General features: G+C 42.0%; 1 protein-coding gene and 1 non-coding gene across 4 annotated transcripts in view; both read right to left on the bottom strand.

The window, feature by feature from the left end:
• MRPL48 (mitochondrial ribosomal protein L48) overlaps positions 1–23954 on the bottom strand; it is a 358297-nt gene that overhangs the window by 43007 nt on the left and 291336 nt on the right. For all 3 annotated transcript variants that reach the window (XM_066368441.1, XM_066368430.1, XM_066368450.1), the window contains exons 2-4: positions 22631–22683; positions 18282–18319; positions 5385–5473 (exon numbers count right to left, since the gene is read on the bottom strand). In XM_066368441.1, coding sequence (XP_066224538.1) covers positions 5385–5473; positions 18282–18319; positions 22631–22683 — 180 coding nt within the window. The remainder of the gene's footprint in view (positions 1–5384; positions 5474–18281; positions 18320–22630; positions 22684–23954) is intronic.
• LOC136390241 (U6 spliceosomal RNA) lies at positions 13325–13429 on the bottom strand. Its single transcript, XR_010748671.1, has one exon. It is a non-coding gene; the product is annotated as a U6 spliceosomal RNA (small nuclear RNA).

The following is a 23954-nucleotide window of genomic DNA, read 5'->3' as shown; positions in this document are numbered from 1 at the left end:
CAGTCTCTTCAGAGAGCTAATCTAAGGGTGCTACAACAAAACAAGTAAGTGTCAGAAATGGCAGATATCCTCTCCATGTCAACGGTAAAACAGCATTAAGTTTCCAAGAGAAATGGCATCTTGAGTCCTAGGGGTTATGCTATAAAAAAGAAGTAAATTAACTATGTTACAAAAGATACACCTCCTCTCTTGCTCCAGGGCCTAGGAGATAGAATATATAGCAACTACAAATTGACAGCAACTTATGTTGCCTCTTTTTCATCTTCCCACATCTTCCTCTTGGCAATTCTCTGATTCTTGGACTGCTATTACCCCAAGATTGAAGGCAGGACAACAGATGAGGGCAAGTACATAAATAGTCTTGGAAAAAATGACCCAGCACTTTACAAATATTAAGGACTATATTACTTTTATTTCTGTCAAATAAAAATCACCCCAAATACTCTGAGGCCTTAAACAATTTTTTTTGTTGTTGGTTTCAGTGAGAGAGGGAGGGAAAGAGAGAGTGGGAGAGAAAGAGACAGGAACATCAATCTGTTCCTATATGTGCCCTGACTGGGGATTGAATTGGCAACCTCTGAGCTTCCAGATGAAGCTATAACCAACCAAGCTATCCAGCCAAGGCTACTCTGAAGCCTTTTAAATTCAACAGAATAATGCAAGGCCTTTGAAAGAATGAGATCTACACATTGAGACACAGTACTAGGTCTGGAGGTATGATCCAAAATGTGATCCCTCACTGCCACGAGTCAAACTGAGACTTACAGATGAGAGAACAAAGAAAGGTATCATCCCATAAAGGAGCAGGAGCATATGCAAAGGCACCGAGGCATGAGACAGCACGAGGATATGAGAAGTGCCTGAGCACAGGGTACAAAAAGAGAAATCACTGAGAAGGAGGTTTTGTTCATTCTACGAGAGACCTAGAATCCCATTGTTTGCTGTCATCCCCAATGGTGCCACCCAAGAGGAAGCTTTGCTTTCATCTCCCCTATCACTCACTCCTTGGAGAAGCAACAAGGACAAGGGTACAGGAGGGAGGGATGAGAACCAACCAGGCCATTCAAGAAAGAAAGAGGTAAAACCAAGAAAGGCTGATGAAGTTGGTGTGCCTTCCCCTTCCCAAGGTTCAGAAGTCTTAAGACTGTGTGTGAGACCTATGAAAAGAGGAGTGAAGAGATTATACAAGCAGAATTGGGACAAGGGATGAGAATTAACTCTCACCTCAGGGATGCAGGGCTCAAAAGCGTAGAAGGTCCAGCCTGAGACCCAGACAGGAAAAAATGGGCATCTGGCTACTTATTGTTTTTTCCAGGTTCTAGGCTTAAGGAGAGAAAGGGGGTCACAAGATGCCTTCTAGCTTTTCCAGCCCAGTTCCCCAGGAGGGTAAAGTAGACAGGAACTTGGGACAGAACCTCTGCAAGCTGGTTCATTGTGTTGTCCCACCTAGAAGTGAGGAGCCTGCAGCAGCTTCCACCACTATACAGCACTACTGTGCTAGCCACCCCAGACAATGAATGACATCAGAGAAAAGCCCATACCACAAACAGAGGGAGCAATACTCCCTTCAAGCAACCAAGGTCATGTGGACCCAGCTGTTTGCAGATAGTGGTTTGTGTTTGCCAGCTCTGATTTATAAAACCTCAGAGCAGCTTCACTAACCACATTTCAGTTCAGCAATCAATATTTACTGTCCTCTATTGGACACCAGGCCCTGTGCTGGACAATGAGGATCTAGCAAAAAATGAGATGTGTTGTCATCCCATTAACATTAATAAAAATTTATTTAAAAAAAAAAAAAAAAGAAAATACATGTTTTAAAAAAAAAAAAAAAAATGAGATGTGGCCTCTACCCTTAGAGAGCTCACCATCTAGAAGGGGAGATGGTCATTAAAACAGATGGTTAAAGAGCAGCAGGCCTTAGGATGGAGGAAGCACAGGAACTCTGGAAGCTCATCGTAGGACAAGTAACCCAGTGCAGGGAACCAAGGAAGTTTCTCAGAAAAAAACATCTATTTTTTCCATCCTTACCCTGCTTCTCACTGAGATTTAAAGGCTAAGGATGTATTAACGAAGTGAAAAAGGGGAGAAGGTCTTCTAAGCAGAGAGAACAGCATGTGAAAGTCCTTGAAACATTATGGTAATTTGGATGAAAAGCAAAGAGGCCCAATGCGGTTAAAGCATGGTATCCATGAAATGGGGAAGGGCTAGAGAGAAAGATGGGGACACATGGCATAAACTTCCTTCTATATCAAGCTAAGGAGTGTGTCGGAGCACGGCATGTGCACAAAATTCTCTTAGGATGGAGGGTCTCGAAACATTAAAAAAAAAATACACTCCAACAAAACCAATTTCATTTCCACTCATTTATGTGGAACTTTTAGAAGAGGGATGTCCTAAAATAAAACAACCCAAACAACTACTCTAAGGTGTCACACTCAGAAAGGGTGTAAATCACTTGTTCTGAATTTTTTTGTTGTTGTTGAATTTTTCTGAAGCTGGAAACAGGGAGAGACAGTCAGACAGACTCCCGCATGCGCCCGACCGGGATCCACCCAGCACGCCCACCAGGGGCGACGCTCTGCCCACCAGGGGGCGATGCTCTGCCCCTCCGGGGCGTTGCTCTGCCCTGACCAGAGCTACTCTAGCACCTGGGGCAGAGGCCAAGGAGCCATCCCCAGTGCCCGGGCCATCTTTGCTCCAATGGAGCCTTGGCTGCGGGAGGGGAAGAGAGAGACAGAGAGGAAGGGGGGGTAGAGAAGCAAATGGGCACTTCTCCTATGTGCCCTGGCCGGGAATCGAACCCAGGTCCCCCGCACACCAGGCCGACGCTCTACCGCTGAGCCAACCCGCCAGGGCCACTTGTTCTGATTTTTAATGGAGCTTTATAGCTTCCTTTTAGCACCTGTCACTTTCTGCTTGGAAGCATAAGAGTGTCTTATCTCTAACGGTTTACCAGCTCCCTCTGAGCATGAACCAGGTATTGTACATTCATCCTATAAAATTTTATTGCAACCTAGTCTTTTTTTCCTTTTTTTTAAGAGACTTAAAAAAAATTTTTTTAAAGACTTTATTTACTTATTCATTTTAGAGAGGAGGGAGGAAAGGAGGAAGGGAGGGAGGGAGGGAGGGAGAGAGAGAGAGAGAGAGAGAGAAGAAAGAGAGAGAGAGAAGGGAGGAGCAGGAAGCATCAACTTCCATATATGTCTTAACTAGGCAAGCCCAGGGTTTTGAACCAGCAACCTCAGCATTCCATGTCGATGCTTTATCCACTGCGCCACCACAGGTCAGGCTGCAACCCAGTCTTTTTTTTTTTTTTTTTTTTACACAGGGACAGAGAGAGAGTCAGAGAGAGGGATAGATAGGAACAGACAGACGGGAACAGAGAGAGATGAGAAGCATCAATCATCAGTTTTTCGTTGGGACACCTTAGTTGTTCATTGATTGCTTTCTCATATGTGCCTTGACCGTGGGCCTCCAGCTGCCCGAGTAACCCCTTGCTCAAGCCAGCGACTGGTGACCTCGGGGTCTCAAACCTGGGTCCTCCACATCCCAGTCCAACGCTATATCCACTGCGCCACCACCTGGTCAGGCCACAACCCAGTCTTAATAGGCAAGTTCACCCCCAAAGGTGCCTAGCACATAGTAGATATTCAATTAATATTTCATAGCATCATGTAGTTTCATATCAAAGCCAAAGGACTATGAGCCAGAGTTTCTCAACCTTTTTGAAAAACCTGAAAAAAGCTATGGACTCTCTTCTCAGAAAAATTCACATAAAGAAAATATTTTACATAAAATTTCAGGGCCCACCATGCCCAGAAGAGTTCGGTTAACTTATCCAAAGTTACAAAGCTAGTAAGTTGTAGCACCAAGTGCAGAACCCAAGTTTCCTGATTCCCAATTTTGTACTCTTTCTACTGCAAACAAACTATTTTAGTTGGGCTGTTTCTGCTGGGAGGCTGCCTAACCCAGGCTTCAGACATAGCAATATTCCTCTAGTGAATGCTTTGATATAAGGATGATGCTCAGGAGAGCATGGCAAGGGTAGTGGCTTCTGAGGCCCAAGAACAGAGATACTGAGCTACTGCCAAGGAGAGAGAGGCAATGGGAGGTGGGCATGGTTACATGGGAGCATTAAAATAAGCCCAAGAACCCAAAGCAACGTTGAAGACTCCACAAGTAGAACAGCAAACTCTTCTTGCCCTGGCCAGATAGCTCGGTTGGTTGAAGCGTCGTCCCAAAGTGCAGAGGTTGCTAGTTCACTTCCTGGGCAGGGCACATACCAGAACAGATCAATGTTCCCGTTTCTCTCTCTCTCTCTCTCTCTCTCTCTGTCACTAAAATCAATTTAAAAAATGCCTACACTCTTTTAAAAAAACTTCTTAACTGTACTGTTTACACTGGAAGTAATAGAATCATGACTCAAAGCCAGAGCTTCTGACTTTGAGGCCACTGTTGTACTCTCCCCACCAGAAAATCCTCTGCACATGCACAGAAATCTAACTACCCAGAAGCAATTCTGCAGCTGCAGCCAAGAAATAGGCTAAATATAATGTTTAGAATTAACTCACAATTATCTGTGATAATGCATTGAAGGAACACATACATATTTTTTTTTCCTTTGAATTTTTCTGAAGTTGGAAACGGGGAGGCAGTCAGACAGACTCCCACATGCGCCCGACCGGGATCCACCCAGCATGCCCACCAAGGGGTGATGCTCTGCCCATCTGGGGCGTTGCTCTGTTACATCCAGAGCCATTCTAGCGCCTGAAGCAGAAGCCATAGAGCCATCCTCAGCGCCCGGGCAAACTTTGCTCCAATGGAGCCTTGGCTGCAGGAGGGGAAGAGAGAGACAGAGAGGAAGAAGAGGGGGAGGGGTGGAGAAGCAGATGGGTGCCCCTCCTGTGTGCCCTGGCCACGAATCGAACCCGGGACTCCTGCACGCCAGGCCGATGCTCTACCACTGAGCCAACCGGCCAGGGCCTATATTTTAAATCTTCAAATAGTAAAAAACTCAGCTAGTTGGCTGAAAATCTCAGTCCATCTCTACTGGCCACCATTCACTCAGCTAAACTGAATGTATCATTTCCATTGTGAGGTCCATATTGAATTAAGTACTAGGAAGATTTTTTTTTTAAGTATCACAAATAATAGAATGAAATCATTTGCTTTTCACAGTGATAATCTGGCTTGGAGACAAGATTGGGAACTGGCAGAAACATCTCCACTCTGGATAAAATCCAAACTAAGTAGCTGGAGAGGACTGAGGAATGACTCTCTACTCTTCCTAGCTCCGATAATAGCCAACCCATGCAAATCTACCTTTGAGTGTTTACCAAAGCTGCACAATCTCTTTTCTAAAGAACCCCTGCTCCCTTTACCTCTTCCATTTTAATTAGGTGCTTGTATCTTCCAATGCCATGTGTGGGCTTTGTCTTGTAGTGCCGACTAGTACTTAGCAGAATGCCACCTAAAAGAAAGAAAATAAGACAAACTTGTTTCAAAGCACCTCCAGGGACAGATCACATGTGAGGAGACAAATACTCCATTGCAAGATTGGGGCTGTTCGGAGATACTGGGCCTTGTTTTGGTTTAAAGAACCAGAGCTGGGTTTTTGTTTGTTTGTTTTTATCCTGGGCTGACTCTCAGTTTAACCATCTCTCTCCTTTTGGCCCTTGGACTATATCCAACCTCCATTACAGAACTTCTCTTCTGCTAGAGCCACTGGTTGTATAGGGACAAAATATATTTTCACAAGGTTCTCATTTTCTCTTGTCCCTCAACAGGAAAGAATTATTTTGAAGTTTTCTACTGCAGATCGTATACAGAAAGTGACAGGTGGCAAATATAGCCAGGTAAGAGGACAACCATAGATTTCTACAAAGTTTTAAAAACTATCTAATTTTATTTATCTGTGCTGATATGGAACAATCTCTAACATACATTGTTAAGTCACTAACAATGAAAACAAAAGCCTAAGCTACAGACAGTGTGTGTGTATACTACTGAGTATAAAACAGGACCTCCACATACGTCTTCATCATGTTAGCCCAGAGATGTGCCATCCACATCCCCCTTCAAGGAAGGACTTGCTGATCTACATATTCTCCTTTAATCCTCATTATTTTTAGCTTTATTCATTTATTTTATTTTAGTGAGAGAAAGGGAGACAGACAGGAAGAAAGAGAGATGAGAAGCATCAACTTGTAGTTGCGTCACTTTAGTTGTTCATTGATTGCTTTATCATACGTGCCTTGATTCGGGGGCTCCAGCCGAGCCAGTGACCCCTTGCTCAAGCCAGCAACCTTGGGCTTCAAGCCATTGACCTTGGGGCTCGAGCCAGAGATCATGGGATCCTGTCTATGATTCCACGCTCAAGCCAGCGACCTCGTGCTCAAGCTTGTGAGCCCACACTCAAGCCAGATGAGCCTGCACTCGAGCCAGCAACCTCGGGATTTAGAACCTGGGTCCTCTGTGTCCCAGGTCTACACTCTATGCACTGCGCCACCACTAGTCAGGCTATCATAATTTACAAATAAAGAAACTACAGCTCAAAAAATTACAGTGAATTAATCAAAATAATCTAGCAAATAAAAGACAGAACCACAATTTAAACCCAGGTCTATTTGACTGGACAGCTTATGCTCAGGCGTTTTATATATCTAAATTTCTGGAATATAAAATCTAGCTAGATTAGATTCATTGGCTCTAATCTCAGTCTCTTATCTCTACCCTTTCACTGGAAGCAGCCCTATACAGCTCTGCTGTCTGTCTTGTCTCTCTTGCTCACTGTCCTCGCTGGAGAAGTACTAGTCCTCGAACTGCTCACTTTCCTCCCAGCTCCTGTGGCCCTGCCATCATCTTCCCAGCGTCATCACTCTGTGGGGGGCTAAACACAACATGATGTCAAGTCTAATGACATCTAGAGGAATGCTTCTTAAACTTCTCTTTTTAAAAATGGGTTCCCAAGCAAATCTGCTCTGTGCCAGGCCAATTAAAAATCAGCTTCAGGGACAAACCAATATCTACAATCAAACTATTTTGTCCAGACAACCCTGGGATATTCATTAGTCCACATTTACTATTACATACCAAGTTCATAGACACTGGGACAAAGATGACTAAAATACGGTACTTTTCCCAGAGACACTCAGTGTGTACTGGGCAAGGATGATGGGAAAGCAGGTAATTATCTTAAGGTGCACAGAATAGTTTGAGGGATATGAGAGCAAGGTAGTGAGTGCCTAGAGGAAGAAACAACTAACTCTGCCTTGGGGGTGTGAGTGGGGAAGGGTGCGGGGAATAGGATCAGAAGAGGTAAAGGCTGTATTCCTGAAAGAGGAGGAAGAATTTACCATGCAAGAAAGAAAGGTTCCCAAAGAGCACTGACATAACTGAGGTGTGTCCTTGGTCACTGTCCCAATTCTGTCTTGCTGAATCTAAGACCTTTGACCCTTTGAGCCTTTTGGTGCCAACTCTGTGACTTGAAACCCTACCCAAGGAGCTGATATCCAAATCCTCTTGATGGATACACAATGAACCTCAGACCAGAGCCTTGCAAATTAATCTTATCCTACAAGATTTATCATGACCTCAAAATAAGACCTTGAAAAAGCACTGAACTCTTCAAAGCATGTTCACTTGCCTGACCTGTGGTGGCACAGTGGGTAAAAGTATCGACCTGGAACGCTGAGGTCGCCAGTTTGAAACCCCGGGCTTGCCTGGTCAAGGCACATATGGGAGTTGATGTTTTCTGCTCCTCCCCCTTCTCTCTCTCTCTCTCTGTCTCCTCTCTTTAAAAAATGAATAAATAAAATCTAAAAAAAAAAAAAGCATGTTCACTCACTTAATACTTATTACCTATTTCCTATCACGGTAGCCAGTGACAATGATATCCTCACAGTCACATGAATTGGCACACACTAGAGCTGTGCAGTGTATGACCAACCTAGTATCTATGGCAGGACTATTGGTACCACGCAATGCCCTAAGAGCTGGGGCTATAACAATGGACAAGGGCAAAGTTCCTGCAATAAAGAACCTATGATCTAGTGGGGAAACAGTAATACCAATGCAGGGTGATAAGGGCTATACATGGGTGGGGCACTGATGACAAACTTGAGGTATTGGGAAAAGACTCTTAGAGCAGGTGGCTTTTAAGTAAAACTTGAAAGATGACTAAGAGTGAGGAAAGAACATAGTATGGGGAGGGAAAGAGACAGAAATTTTTAAGGCAGAACATGAGGAGCAGGTGGCAAGAGATGAGTTTACAGAAACAGGCAAAGCTTAGGAAGGGCTTAATTATCAAATCCTTACGATGTGCCAAGCACTGTGCTAAGAGCTGGGGATATGTAAGTAGACAAGGCGAACTTGTCTACTCTGCTTATGGAGTTAAGCATCTACTGGGAGGAAGGTATCATTAACAGAATAGTCACAAAATAAATATAAAATTATAAGTTGAGATAAATACTAAAAAGAAAAAGCAAAGAGGGATATGGCAATAAAATCAGTGGGTCTATTTTAGACTGGAGTATCAGGGAAGGCCTCTCTGAAAAAAAATGAATGTGAACTGAGACCAGAATTCAGAGGTTAATAGTGGTTATCCCCAGGGAGAGGAAGTGGCTAGAAGGCAGGAGGACAGGGACACTTACTGTTTATTTTTATTTTATGTTCTTTTTTTCCCACAAGCACCCCGACTGGAATCCACTTGACAACCCCACTCCCCGTGGGGGGGGGCAATGCTCAAATCAACTGAGTTATCCTCACCACCCAGGTTTGTTCGAACCAATCAAACCACTGACTGTGGGAGGGGAAGAGGGAGAGAAAGGAGAGGAGGAGGAGAGAAGCAGAAGGCTGCTTCTCTTGTGTGCCCTGACCAGGAATCGAACCTAGAACATCCATACGCCAGGCTGACACTCTATATACTGAGCCAACAGCTAAGGCCTCTTTTTTATCTTTTAAACTTGTTCCACCCTGGCCGTTTGGCTCATCGGTAGAGTGTAGGCCAGATGTGTGGAAGTCCTGGGTCCAATTCCCAGTCAGAGCACAGAGGAGAAGCAACCATCTGCTTCTCCACTCTTCCCCTTTCTCTCTTTGTCTCTCTCTCTCTTCCCCTTCCACAGCCATGGCTCGAATGGTTAGAGCAAGTCAGCCCCAAGCACAGAGGATGGCTCTATGGCCTTGTCTCAGGTATTAAAGTAGTTCGGTTGCTGAGCAATGGAATAGCAGCCCCAAATGGGCAGAGCATCACAGTGTAGGGGGCTTGCTGAGTAGATCCTGGTTGGGGCACATGCAGGAATCTATCTCTCAGCCTTCCTGCTTCTCACTTAATTTAAAAAAAAACAAAACTTGTTCCATGTACATGTATTACCTATTCAAAAATAAAATAAATTGAGACCTGAGAGGTAAATAGGAGTTTATTAAGTGAATAGATAGAGAACAAATGTTCCAGGCAGAGAAAATAGCATACATAAAGGCTCCAATGTGGGACACAGCTCTGGCACGTTCAAGGAACAGAAAGGCTGTCAGTGTAACTGATACAAAGTGAGAGGGGCACAGAGACCACCAGAGACTAGAGCAGTGGGTCAGAACACACCACAGTGGGCTTGTTAAGGGTTTGGATTTCAGACTGAACAGCCTAGCCACAAGCAGGGAAATTATATGTTTGATATGTTTTTAAAAGATCACTTTGGTTGTTGTGTGGAAAAGGGAGTGGGGAGAGGGAGTGTAGATGGAAAGGATAGGAGATTCAAGGAGTAGCCTTGGCTTAGTTATTGTTGGTGACCTCAAAGTATCCCCATCCCTCTCTCTATTCCATCCTTTAGAGCTTACAAATTAATCCTTTTTAAACACAGACCTAATCAAGTTATTCTCTTTCATTAATTCAACCACTTATTCATTGCACACACACAATTTTTAAAAAAGTACTTACCGTACTATATGTAAAGCACGATACAGGGTGAGGCAAAAGTAGGTTTACAGTTGTGAGTATGTGAAACACATAGTTTATTCTTGTACTATTATTTATTAATCGTATTATTTTTTATACAAACAACTGCTTTCAACTGTTTGTTATACACACTTTCTGAGCACATACTATTTGCCAGGTGTTGGGTAGGGTGTATCTCACAGTCTGTTGAATGGAGAGAATGTCCTGTAATTAATTCTTAGCTGGGGCTATCCCAGTGTTTTCCTCTTTTCCTTCTGCATAGCCCTGCTAAAAATGGTTCTTCCAATTTTGAAGGAGAAATAATTAAAGATTAAAGTGATTTGTTTACTCTCCCTCCTAGATTGATGGGCTTAGTACCCAGTTTAGTAAACAAGGACATTGAAGGACAGTTGGCTCTGGCACATTTACAGGAAGGGGTGTGATATGGGAGATGTCATATATGATTACATCCTATAATGGTGCTAACTGAAAGATTTCAAAGCCTCTTTTTGAAACCCTGGGGTTTTGTGTCTTTTCAGTGAAAAGAGTTGCCTTTTCTCTCAGGAGGTTGCAAAGTTAATGTGACAGCAGGAAATCCAGCTTAATGACACAAAGTAAGGGGGAATTCAGTTGAATTTATCAGAAATCAGAGGCTTTCAAACTTGTAAATTTTATTATTCAAACAACTGGCTAATTAAGCAGTTTAACCACTTGTAAGTTGACCAAAACCTTTCATTTAAGAAGAAAAATGGTTCATTTAACAGCAGTTTGAATCAGCTTCTTAATTAAACAGCTGCTCTAATTATAGGAATGGCCCCAAACTGAATTTGAAAATGCTTCTTTGCCAAGGAATCCCAGTAGATGAGAGGCCACAGCAAGCATTTGTGGAGCTTTTACCTGAGATATGTCATCATCTCAAAGATCACTTTCGGTCCTGCTTTTTGAAATCACTGGAGGGTTATTGAGTTCTGTGTACTTAAAAATGGTGAGTGGCATCTAAGTTTTCTTTTTTATTTATACAAAAGGTCTTATAATAACACAAAAGGTTTTACAATATGTATATGTATATATATGTATACACACACATATATATGTGTGTGTTTTTTAAGGTTCTTGGAATAGTTTACCAAGACAAACTGCAATGATTTGGCCCTGGAAGCTAATTGTATGTTTGTTTGTTTTTCCAGGTTTTTTAATTACTCTGAACTACTTGGACTGCAACATACCATGTTTCTCTGACTCTACCTCTTTTTTTGAAAGTGAGAGGCAGGGAGGCAGAGAGACAGGCTCCTGAATGCACCCCAACCAGGAGCCACCTGGCAAGCCCCCTACCCTTTGATATTCTGTCCATCTGGGGCCATGGCTCCACTGCTCAGCAACCGAGCTACTTTAGCACCTGAGGCAAGGCCATGGAGCCATCCTCAGCGCCCAAGGCCAACTTGCTGGAACCATTTGAGCCATACATAGCTGTGAGAGGAGAAGAGAGAGAGAGAGAAAGGGGAGGGGGAAGGGTGGAGAAACAGATAGATGTTCACTTCTGTGTGCCCTGACCAGGAATTAAACCTGAGACTTCCACACATGGGGCGGACACTCTACCACTGAACCAACTGGCCAAAGCCTGAGTTCACCTTTTGCTCATGCTGTAATGAGAGGACTCTGATTTCCCTTCACTTAACTTCTTTAGACCTCTTTATAAATGTTTACTTCTACTTCTCTATTATGTTTAAATCAGTAAGAAAAGGACGCTTACTACAATTAGGTCCATACCTTGGAGAGAGCACCTGGTACAGTACCCAGGGCCCCAGAGAGTTTAATGGGTGAAGGTAGGAATAGGTTACTGCTCCCTACTTTTTTTCCTGAACATCATTATAATTCAGCTTTGAAATTTCTAACTTTAAAGATATTTCAAGGAACCCAAGAAAAATGCCAGCTTTTCAAGTAAACTGATAAGAACAGGTGCTATGCTTGATCTTAGTCTGAGATCAAGCTGAGAAAAGGCTGACAACTTTTCAAGTAGAATTATCTTGGCATGCCAACACTGGTGAGTCACCCTGGGCCTTGGAGCCTTCTAGACACTGGCATTCCCTAACAGTTGAAAATGGGCAAAGGAAAACATCAATGGCCAGTATGAAAACGTGTTCAAGCAACTATTAATCAAAGACATGCAGATGACAAATATAAGGTACAGTGTTTTTCAACTTACAATATTAGCAAATATTTTAAAAATAACAATATTGATAAGTATATAAAAAGGGATTCTCAAATACCAAAGAAGTATAAAGTGGTGCAACCTTTCTGGAGAGCAATTTGGTAATGCACACCAATAGCTTTAAAAATGTGCATTTTCTTTGACTTAACAGTTTGACTTACAGAAATGTGTCCTAAGTAAATAATCAGACAAGGACACAAATTCTAATGTACAAGGATATTCATCATAGTGTTGTTTATATTAGAAATTCTTGGAGACAATTTAAATTTCACCAAATATGAAACTGAGTAAATTATTACTTTCTACCTATCTCTTCAGAAGAATCACTATTGGGCCTTTCCATTTTTTTTTAGATTTTATTTATTCTTTTTTTTTTTTTTTTTTTTTTGTATTTTTCTAAAGTTGGAAACGGGGAGGCAGTCAGACATACTCCTGCATGCGCCCAACTGGGATCCACCCAGCATACCCACCAGGGGGCGATGCTTTGCCCATCTGGGGCGTCACTCTGTTGCAACCAGAGCCATTCTAGTGCCTGAGGCAGAGGCCACAGACCCATCCTCAGCGCCCGGGCCATCTTTGCTCCAATGGAGCCTTGGCTGCCAGAGGGGAAGAGAGAGGCAGAGAGGAAGGAGAGGGGGAGGGGTGGAGAAGCAGATGGGTGCTTCTCCTGTGTGCCCTGGCCAGGAATCAAACCCGGGACTCCTGCACGCCAGGCCGACGCTCTACCACTGAGCCAACCGGCCAGGGCTTATTTATTCATTTTTATTAGAGAGAGAGGAAGAGATAGAACAGGGGGAGGAGCAGGAAGCATCAACTCTCCTATGTGCCTTGACCAGGCAAGCCCAGGGTTTTGAACCAGCGACCTCAGCTTTCCAGGTCGATGATTTATCCACTGCACCACCACAGGTCAGGCTATTGAGCTTTTCCAATAGCATTTAACATGCCCTACTTGATCTTAGCTTTAAAAACAAAACAAAAAAACCCCTCAGAATTAGGTAGCTATCAAATAATAAAATATACTACTAAACTATAGTAACCACTAGAATTAAAACAGCTTGGTACTTCCATCAAATATACAGACAGATCAATAAAATAAAACAAAATTAAAATAGTCCTGGATCTATATGGAAGTTTAGGTGACATTTGCAAACCTATGGGAAAAAGATGGGTATTTTTTGTTTTTTTAAAATATGGAACGCTTTCCAAATTTGCATGTCATCCTTGCACAGGGGCTGTGCTAATCTTCTCTGTATCGTCCCAATTTTAGTATATGTGCTGCTGAAGTGAACATGAAAAAATGGATGTTTTAATGCTGAAACAACTGACTACTCACTCGTTTTGCAAGAAAAATTGCATCTCTACTCAGTCCTATTTCTGGATAGACTACATATTTAAAAAAAAAATACAAAAAGATAACATAAAGAATATATTTTTTTTAAATCTTGCCATACAGAAGATCTTCCTAAGCATGAAAGAAAGTCTAGAAATGAAAGCTTAATAAACTCATCTGTATAAAAATTTAAGATTTCTATTTAGCAAAAATCACAAAAACAAAGTCAAGGGACATATGACTGGAAACAATACAAATTATATATGACAGAAAATGCATATTTCCTTATTATATAGAAACCATATAAATATTATTACAGATCAAAAATGAAAAAACAAACAAGAAATAGAAAAATGGACAAAAAATTTAAACAGGCAGTTCACAAGGAAATAAAAACAAATGGCCAATAAAAATAGGAAAAGATGACAAACTCAAAAAATGCAAATTACAAAGAGACATAATTTTTCATGAGCAAAAAAAATAAGATATTTTATAAAATCCAGTTTTGGCCAGAAAATAGAAATGTAAATTAATACAACTTCTCTGAAGGGCAATCTGATGATATTTATCAAAATTTTCAATTCACAATCTATTGATTCAGCAATTTCAGTTCCAGGAATTTATCTTACAAATGTATAGTAACAAGTTTACAAAGAAGTATAAAAATGGTTGCTGCTGCATTTGTTCAAATAGAAGAAACTAAATACAACCTAAATGCCCAACTTTAAGATATATCATAAAAACATATTATATAAATGTACATAATATGTACAAAACTTTCTTGAAAAATATACAGGAATAAGAAATTGCTATCAGTGTGGGGCATAAGGCTAGGAAATAGAAGAAAATTAAACTTATCATATGAATATATTTAGGACTTTTTAACAGTTGATAATTTTAACATGAATTTTTAAAAAAGACTCCTCAGAATACAGTGCAGTTCAAAATGAACTTTGCCTCTGGTTGAGAGGTAAGGGATGAAACCACAGCTAGGGAATAATAGGACTTAAACATAATTCTTTTTTTTTACACAAAAAGAAAAAGAAAGTCTAACAAAATGTTAACTGCCCCCTGGACAGATAGCTCAGTTGGTTATAGAGCATTGTCCCACAGGCAAAGTTGCAGGCTCAAACCCAAGTCAGGGCACATACAATAATCAACCAATGAATGCATAAATAAGTGAAACAACAAATTGATGTTGCTCTCTTTCCCTCTCTCTCTAAACTCAATCAATTAATTAAAAACATTTTTAAATGTTAATTTCCAAAACTGGGTTTATTTGACGTTATATTTTTTGCTCTGTTTATACCTTCCAAAATAAAAAGTGTAATTAGGTGAAAAATACCCATTAAAATAAAAACTTTCCTGAGCCACATACCCCTCTCTATCTCCTGCCAACTTTCTCTCATCTCATTCAAAGTCAAACTTTGTGAAAATATTGTCTATAATAACTTTCTCTAACTCCTGAACTCCCATCCACTTGTCCACTCGGTTGATTTCCACACAGACCAATCCCACCTACAAAGACACTGCCGTCACTAAGGTCACCAGTGACATCTTTGTTGTGTGAGACAATGGTTTGGTGTCTCTTTAACAGAATGTAGAGAATATCCTTATTTCTAGAAATGCATGCTGAAGTATTTAAAGGTGAAATATTATATTGTTTGATATAGAAAGCAAAATGTTAAGAATAGTTAAATCTAAGTGGTGGGTACATAAGTGTTCACAGTAGTATTCTTGGGGAAAAAATTTTATTTTTTATTTAGAAAATTAACAGGGTGACATTGATCAATAAGAGCACATAGGTTTCAGATGAAAATTTCTATAGCATTTGAACTGTTGATGATGGGTGTTGTACACCCATCACTCAAAGTCAAATCATTTTCCGTCACATTATATTTGTCCCTCTTTACACCCTTCTCCCCATCCCCTCCCTCATACTCTTCTCCCATCCCCCTCCCCCTGGTAACTGCTTCACTTTTTTTTTATATAATTTTGTTTTTTAAGAAGATTTTTATTTATATTTATTTATTTATTCATTTTAGAGAAGAGAGAGAGAGAGAGAGAGAGAGAGAGAGAGAAGGCGGGGAGGAGCAGGAAGCATCAACTCCCATATGTGCCTTGACCGGGCAAGCCCAGGGTTTTGAACTGGCAACCTCAGCATTCCAGGTCAACACTTGATCCACTGCGCCACCACAGGTCAGGCTACTGCTTCAATTTTATCTATGTTCATGAGTCTCAGTTTAATATCCAACCTAGCCTGACCAGGCGGTGGCGCAGTGGATAGAGCCTCGGGACTGGGATGCAGAGGACCTAGGTTTGAGACCCTGAGGTCGCCAGTTTGAGCGCAGGCTCATCTGGTTTGAGCAAAAGCCCACCAGCTTGAACCCAAGATCACTGGCTCCAGCAAGGGGTTACTCGGTCTGCTGAAGGCCCACGGTCAAGGCACATATGAGAAAGCAATCAATGAACAACTAAGGTGTTGCAACGTGCAATGGAAAACTAACGATTGATGCTTCTCATCTCTCTTCGTTCCTGTCTGTCTGTCCCTGTCTATCCCTCTCTCTGACTCACTCCCTGTCTCTGTAAAAAAATAAATAAAAATTAAAAAAAACAGGATTTAACATTGATACTTTAAATATATATATATATATATATATATATATATATATATATCCAACCTACATGTGAAATCATACAGTTCTTAGCTTTTTCTGATTTACTTATTTCACTCACTATAATGTTCTCAAGGTCCATCTATGTTGTCGTAAATGACACTATGTTATCATTTCTTATGGCTGAATAGTATTCTATTGTACCACATCTTTATCCAATCCTCTATCAAAGGATACTTTGGTTGTTTCCATGTCTTAGCCACTGTGAATAATGCTGCGATGAACACTGGGGTGCATGTGTCTTTACATACCAACGTTTTCAAGTTTTGGTGATAGATACCCATTAGAGGGATTGCTGGGTCATATGGTAGTTCTATTCTTAATTTTTTGAGGAACCACCATACTTTCTTCCATAATGTTTGTACTAATTTGCATTTCTACCAACAGTGGATGAGGGTTCCTTTTTCTCCACAGCCTTTCCAACACTTGTTATTACCTGTCTTGTTGACAATTGCCAATCTAACAGGTGTGAGGTGGTATCTCATTGTAGTTTTGATTTGCATTTCTCGAATAGCTAGTGAAGATGAGCATCTTTTCATATATCTGTTGGCCATTTGTATGTCTTCTTGGGAGAAGTGTCTGTTCAGGTCCTCTCCCCATTTTCTAATTGGATTGTTTGCTTGTTTGTTGCTGAGCTTTGTGAGTTCTTTATATATTTTGGAAATTAACCCCTTATCTGAGTTGTTGTTTGCAATATTATCTCCCATTTAGTTGGCTATTTGTTTTGTTGTCAGTTTCTTTCGTTGTGCAGAAGCTTTTTAGTTTGAGATAGTCTCATTCATTTATTTTTGCCTTTACTTCCCTTGCCTTTGGAGTCAAATTCAGAAATTATTCTCTATGGTCAAGGTCTATGAGTTTAGTACCTATGTAAAAAATTACTTCTTACAAGACTGTTAGCTTCCAAATGGCAACAACTGTACCCTCTTAATTTCGTAGCCCCAACATCTAAAACAGATCCTGGTACAATAAATATTTGTTGAGAGAATGAATAATAAAAAGAATCCCATATTTTGTGATGCTGGGTTTTGGGGCTAGAAGAAATGGTGATTCTCTATACATCTGAAATAATTAACAAATATAAAACCTCTTTTACACTGCCTGGCACATATTAGGCACTCAGTAAATGTTAGTTCCCTTCTTTACTCCCATTCCTTTGCTCTGATACTCTTTAGACAAATGAGAGATGTCATTAAAATACAACAACAGCTTTCAAATTTCTCACATAATACACAAAGCGAAAATGGCAAGTCATTAGGTTGAAACAGATTAAAGTTTATTGAGTCAATCAGATTGAATGGACATTCATTTTAGACAAAATCCTAACCTTTGAGATGACAGACATGAAAGACAGGTCTGGAATAGTAGCACTAATAATACAAATAATAACAAAAACAAAATGTAAGGTCGGTGGATAATGGGGGATGGTCACGTGGGGAACTCAGACCCGAGAACTTTGGCTAGGACCGCCCACAACCAAGTGCGCCAAAAGGAGGCTTCACAGGAACCGTTTGGAAAAAAGCCATCGTCTGCCAGCCAGTGGGATTTCACCACGTCATGTTAGCTCCACTTCCCTAGAGGGACCCTTTAAATATCTCCCACGCGGTTTAATCCGTGCAACTTCCCTAGCCTCCATCTCCTCCATCTTTCTTTCTTCGGGGCCAGGAAACCTTGCCGGGCGGGATGCGCTCTGTACTCAATAAAGCCGTTTGCTATTCCACACTTTGTGGCTCTGGCCCATTCCTTCCTTCTCGGCGGGGAAAAATACCTTACACAAAACACCTAACATTTTTGAGCACTTTATGTGTTCAATCTCATTGAATCTTCAAGTAATTCACTGTAGTTATTCTATAATTTTTTAAGTGAGGAATCCCCATTTTTTAAGTGAGGAAACCAAGCTATGGGGAGGTAGGCAAAGGTCCCATATAAATATGTGGTTGATTTGGAATCCAACTAACTGCAGATCTCTTGCTGTTAACATTACTTTATGTTCGCACCTACTGTCCTATTCAATGTAAAGGCTCAGATCTGGTCCCAGCCACTCTTCTCAAAGCTATGTTAGGCATCCGTCTAGCCAAAATTATCACTGTTAGAAAGTCTCTTAATGCAGGCAGACTACACCAGGAAATAAATGCTTACCTGAAGAACATATGGGATTCTCTCCTGAAGTTTTGAACCTAAAAAGAGGGAAAGAGTACGTTGAATACAATTAGATACCTACTATTTATTTGCACAGTTATCAAAACTTGTATACTCCTCATTAAGGATAAGTCAATGCTAGATATTTCCTTATTCTCTCCTTCTCTCCTTTCCAGAAATATTAAGTACTTACTATGTGCCAGACAATGTGCTAGGTCTTGAGGATACAAAAATAAGTAAATGTCTCTAGTTGGGTGAGAGATACTATACGTAACAAATGCAAGCCACAATGTAGTACTAATCCAAAACAAAAACGTGTACAAGATTTGGTGAAGCACAAAGGAAAGTGTGATCATTTCCACCTGGAAGGTGAAACTATTTGAGCTGAGCTTTAAAAACGAGCTGTTCTTGATTATTTACCCTTACAGGTAAAGCATTCTAAGCAGAGAGATAAAAGTGGTATGTTTTAGGAACAGTAAGTAGCTGGATATAAATGGAATTTAAGCCAGAGAAGGGAACAGGGGGAAAGTGGTAATCAGGGTCCAGATTATGAAAAACTTTGTACACTGTGCTAAGGAGTTTGGTCTTTAATCTGTGTAGGTAGTGGGAATCTCCTGGCAAAATTTAAGCACAGGAGTGATATAGTCAAGTTTAAGTTTTAGAACGTTAACCCTGGCAGTAGGTGAGAAATGAATGGGAGAGGTGAGATTGAGGCAAGAGAACCAGCGATTTGGTTCTTGTAATGGCCTTTCATTATTAGAACATGCTCAGGGAGGACAGAGAGGAAGGAACAGCAATGAGAGCCAGACTGGATACAGAAGCCAGAGAACATGGAGAAGAATAAAATGGTTCTGTTTGGCTGAGTAGGTAATCAGAATATTTTAGTCTAGGATCCTGCAAAGCTTTGACACTAAACTGTGGGACAAGATAGAGACAAGATGATCTGTAATTAAATGCTGACTCCACCATTTCAAAACTGTGACCTTAGGCAAGTTGTTTTATATCTCTGCAATTGTTATCTCATTTTTACAACACAGATAATAGTACAATCTCATGGGACTGAAAATCTATCTTAAACTCTCAGAGCCTATTTCCTCTTTTGTAAAATAACAATATTTATATTTTTCTGGTTAAGATCTTTTGGTTAAGATTATAGAGAACATGTAAAATGCCTAACATGGTACCAAGTAAGTGCATATTTAATAGTTGACTGGTTAATGGAAAAATAGATTAAGATGGAAAGGCAATAAGAGGAAAAAGTCTTCAAAAAATGTAAAGGACTAAAAAAAATCATCCAGGCTTATGAGTGTCCTATGGTCCAGGAAGATATTCAATTTGTTATTTCATAGCATGTGACTGCCACACATAAGACACTTAGTGGATATCTACTGAATAGAGAAATAAATAAACTACCAAATGCTCTTCATTATCATCTAAAAAAAATAATGGAGAAGTAGCATACTGTATATGCAATACAGGTTTGAATTCTAACTCCAACTCATATTAGCTATGTCATCAATTAACAATTCTGAATTATTTATGCAGAAAACTGAGATAACATCACTTGTTTCACTAGACTATTATGAAGTTATTAATTAATTAAACAAATATTTATTAAATGCCTACTATGTGTCAGACACCATTCTAGGCCCTAGGGATACAGTAGTAAACAAAACTAGCAAAGTCTTAATCCATATGATACTTATATTCCAGTAAGCAGGGTGAGGAAGACAGATAATTTAAGTATATATATACATTCATATATATAAAGTGTGTCAGACGGTGATATCTGCTATGAAAAATAAAGCAAGGTAAGGGGATAGAGATTGATGGAAGGGTAGTCAGGGAAGGCCTCTCTGATAAGATGACATTTGGGCACAAACCTGAATAAAGTCAGAAGGCAAACCATATAGATATCTATGGCGAGAATGTGCAAAGATCCCCAGGCAGGAGAGTGCTCAGATCATCAAGGAATAGAAAGGGAGCCAGTGTGACTAGAGCTGAGGAAGTAGTAGTACACAACAAGAGAACAGATCATATAAAGGCTTGTAAGCCATGGTAACCATTGTAGATCTGATTCTGATTAAGATTGAAGAGCTCTGAGAGAGGTGACATGAGCTTACTTGATTTTATTTTATTTTATTTTATTTTATTTTTATTTTTATTTTTTGCATTTTTCCGAAGCTGGAAACAGGGAGGCAGACAGAGAGACTCCCGCATGCGCCCGACTGGGATCCACCCGGCACGCCCACCACGGGGCGATGCTCTGCCCATCTTGGGCGTTGCTCTGCCACAATCAGGGCCATTCTAGCGCCTGAGGCAGAGGCCACAGAGCCATCCTCAGCGCCCAGGCCAACTTTGCTCCAATGGAGCCTCGGCTGCAGGAGGGGAAGAGAGAGTCAGAGAGGAAGGAGAGGGGGAGGGGTGGAGAAGCAGATGGGCGCTTCTCCTGTGTGCCCTGGCCGGGAATCGAACCCGGGACTCCTGCACGCCAGGCTGACGCTCTACCACTGAGCCAACTGGCCAGGGGAGCTTACTTGATTTTAAAAGAATCACTCTGGTCCTGGCCAGCTGGCTCAGTGGTAGAGTGTCAGCCTGGTGTGTGGATGTTCCAGGTTCAATTCCCAGTCAGGGCACATAGGAGAAGTGACTATCTGCTTCTCCACCTCTCCCTCTCTCCCTTCTCCCTCTCTATCCCTTTCTTCTATTCCTGCAGCCTTGTCTTGGTTGAAACAAGTTGGCTTTGGGCGCTGAGGATGGCTCCATGGCCTCACCTCAGGTGCTAAAATAGCTCAGTTGCCAAGCAACAGAGCATCACCTGGTAGGAGGTCTGCTGGGTGACTCTTGGTCAGGGTGCATGCAAGAGTCTGTCTCTCTGTGTCCCGCTTCTCACTTAGGAAAAATTAAAAAAAAAAAAAGAATCACAATGATTTTAGCGTGAAGAATAAAAGACAAAAGTGAAAACAGGGAGACTTGTTAGAAGGCAGGATGATGGTAGGTAAGAAGATAGGGAGCTGGTTCCTAGTAGTTTAGCAAACAGAAAATATAAGACCTGAAACTGGAAGTGAAAATTTGTTTAATTCTGTGATATTTCCTTTCTTTTCTTTTCTTTCTTTCTTTTTTTTTTTTTTGTATTTTTTTGTATTTTTTCTGAAGCTGGAAACGGGGAGAGACAGACAGACTCCCGCATGCGCCCGACCGGGATCCACCCGGCACACCCACCAGGGGGCGACGCTCTGCCCCTCCGGGGCGTCGCTCTGTTGCGACCAGAGCCACTCTAGCGCCTGGAGCAGAGGCCAAGGAGCCATCCCCAGTGCCCGGGCCATCCTTGCTCCAATGGAGCCTCGCTGCGGAGGGGAAGAGAGAGACAGAGAGGAAGGAGAGGGGGAGGGGTGGAGAAGCAGATGGGCGCTTCTCCTGTGTGCCCTGGCCGGGAATCGAACCCGGGACTTCTGCATGCCAGGCCGATGCTCTACCACTGAGCCAACCGGCCAGGGCCTTCTTTTCTTTTTTTAATGAAGTGAGAGGTAGGGAGGTGGACAGACAATCACATGTGCCCTAACTGGGATCCACCCAGAAACCCCCATCTAGGGCTGATATTCTGCCCATCTGAGCCTGCTACTCCGTTGTTCAGCAACTAAGCTATTTTAGCAACTAAGGCAAGGCCATGGAGCCATACTCAGTGCCCAGGGCCAACTTGCCCATTCAAGCCATAGTTGCAGGAGGTGAAGGGCAGGGGAGAAGCAGATGGTCACTTTTCCTGTGTGCCCTGACCAAAATCAAACCCGGAACTTCTATACGCCGGGCTGACACTCTACCACTGAGCCAACAAGCCAGGGCCTAATTCGGTAATATTTCAAAAGTTGAACTAATAGGATTTGTTAAAGGATTGGATATGCGGGGAGGGTGAACACACAATAAAATGTACAGAAGATGTGTGCAGAATTGTGCACCTGAAAATGTATGAAGAATTGTGCACCTGAAACCTGTATAATTTTGTTAACCAGTGTTACTACAATAAATTCAATTAAAAAAGAAAAAGAAAGAAAAAAATCACTAATATAGAATAATAGATGTAAATAAAATCATTATTAATACAAAGAGAACAAAAAAAATTGGATGTAGAGGTACAGTAATAGCAATATCAAGGATGACTCCAAGCATTTTAGTCTAAGCAACCAGATGAACGGAATTGTCATTCACTGAGGCTGGTGAAAGAGCATAATGGCCGAGTTCACACCTGAGATGCTTGTAGACATGCAAGTGGAGATAATGAAAAAATGTTGTGTAAACTACTTAGCAAAATGCAAATATTAACTATATTTAACTACTGTTATTAATATCCTTACCTTAAGTGGGGAAAGACTTGCTTAAAAATGATACCATTCTTCAAACACAGCACCTACAGCAAAACAGCCACATTAGAACAATCTAAGGACTGATAAATTTCCAAGCACCTCTTCACAGAGGCTAGAAACCCATAGTACATAAACCAAAAGGACCCAAAGACTCTTGTCCAGCAAAGAAGCTGTCCTATAGTTAATACCAAACATGCAGGTAAATCCAGGTCATATTTTTTTCTTATTCCAGCCACTGCAGAAAATGCTCAAAAACTAGAAGCCCCGGCCCTGGCCGATTGGCTCAGTGGTAGAGCGTTGGCCTGGCGTGCAGGAGTCCCAGGTTCGATTCCCGGCCAGGGCACACAGGAGAAGCACCCATCTGCTTCTCCACCCCTCCCCCTCTCCTTCCTCTCTGTCTCTCTCTTCCCCTCCCGCAGCCGAGGCTCCATTGGAGCAAAGTTGGCCCGGGCGCTGAGGATGGCTCTGTGGCCTCTGCCTCAGGCACTAGAATGGCTCTGGTTGCAACAGAGCGAGGCCCAAGATGGGCAGAGCATCGCCCCCTGGTGGGCATGCCGGATGCCGGGTGGATTCCGGTCGGGCGCATGCAGAAGTCTGTCTGGCTGCCTCCCCATTTCCAACTTCAGAAAAATACAAAAAAACAACAACAACAACAAAAAAACACCTAGAAGTCCTTTTTACATGCTGCCTTTTTTTTTTTGGTGGGCCATTCTTTTTTTTTTTTTTTTGTATTTTTCTGAAGCTGGAAACGGGGAGAGACAGTCAGACAGACTCCGCAAGCGCCCGACCGGGATCCACTCGGCACGACCACCAGGGGCGAAGCTCTGCCCACCAGGGGGCGATGCTCTGCCCCTCCGGGGCGTCGCTGTGCCGCGACCAGAGCCACTCTAGCGCCTGGGGCAGAGGCCAAGGGAGCCTTGGCTGCGGGAGGGGAAGAGAGAGACAGAGAGGAAGGGGGGTGGAGAAGCAAATGGGCACTTCTCCTATGTGCCCTGGCCGGGAATCAAACCCGGGTCCCCCGCACGCCAGGCCGACGCTCTACCGCTGAGCCAACCGGCCAGGGCCTGGTGGGCCATTCTTTATTAAAGTCTTGCACCAGCTGACCAGCAAACACACAGGAAAAACACTTCTCTCTTCATTCATTCAGAGCTCACAAAGCTACTGACACATTATCCGGTTCCACAACCAGGAGAATCTTCTCTTGTTTCTCCTAGAATCAAAGGCCCCACCAGTCTTAGTGGAGCTCGCAAAAGCCCCTCACCTCTGGTTCCCATCTGCACCCCTTCTCTCTCTCTCTGCACAAATGGGCTTCTTC

Source organism: Saccopteryx leptura, chromosome 1 (genome assembly GCF_036850995.1).
Source record: "Saccopteryx leptura isolate mSacLep1 chromosome 1, mSacLep1_pri_phased_curated, whole genome shotgun sequence".
Taxonomy (NCBI): domain Eukaryota; kingdom Metazoa; phylum Chordata; class Mammalia; order Chiroptera; family Emballonuridae; genus Saccopteryx; species Saccopteryx leptura.
The sequence above is the reverse complement of the archived record's forward strand: the minus strand, read 5'-3'. Positions and strand labels throughout refer to the sequence as shown.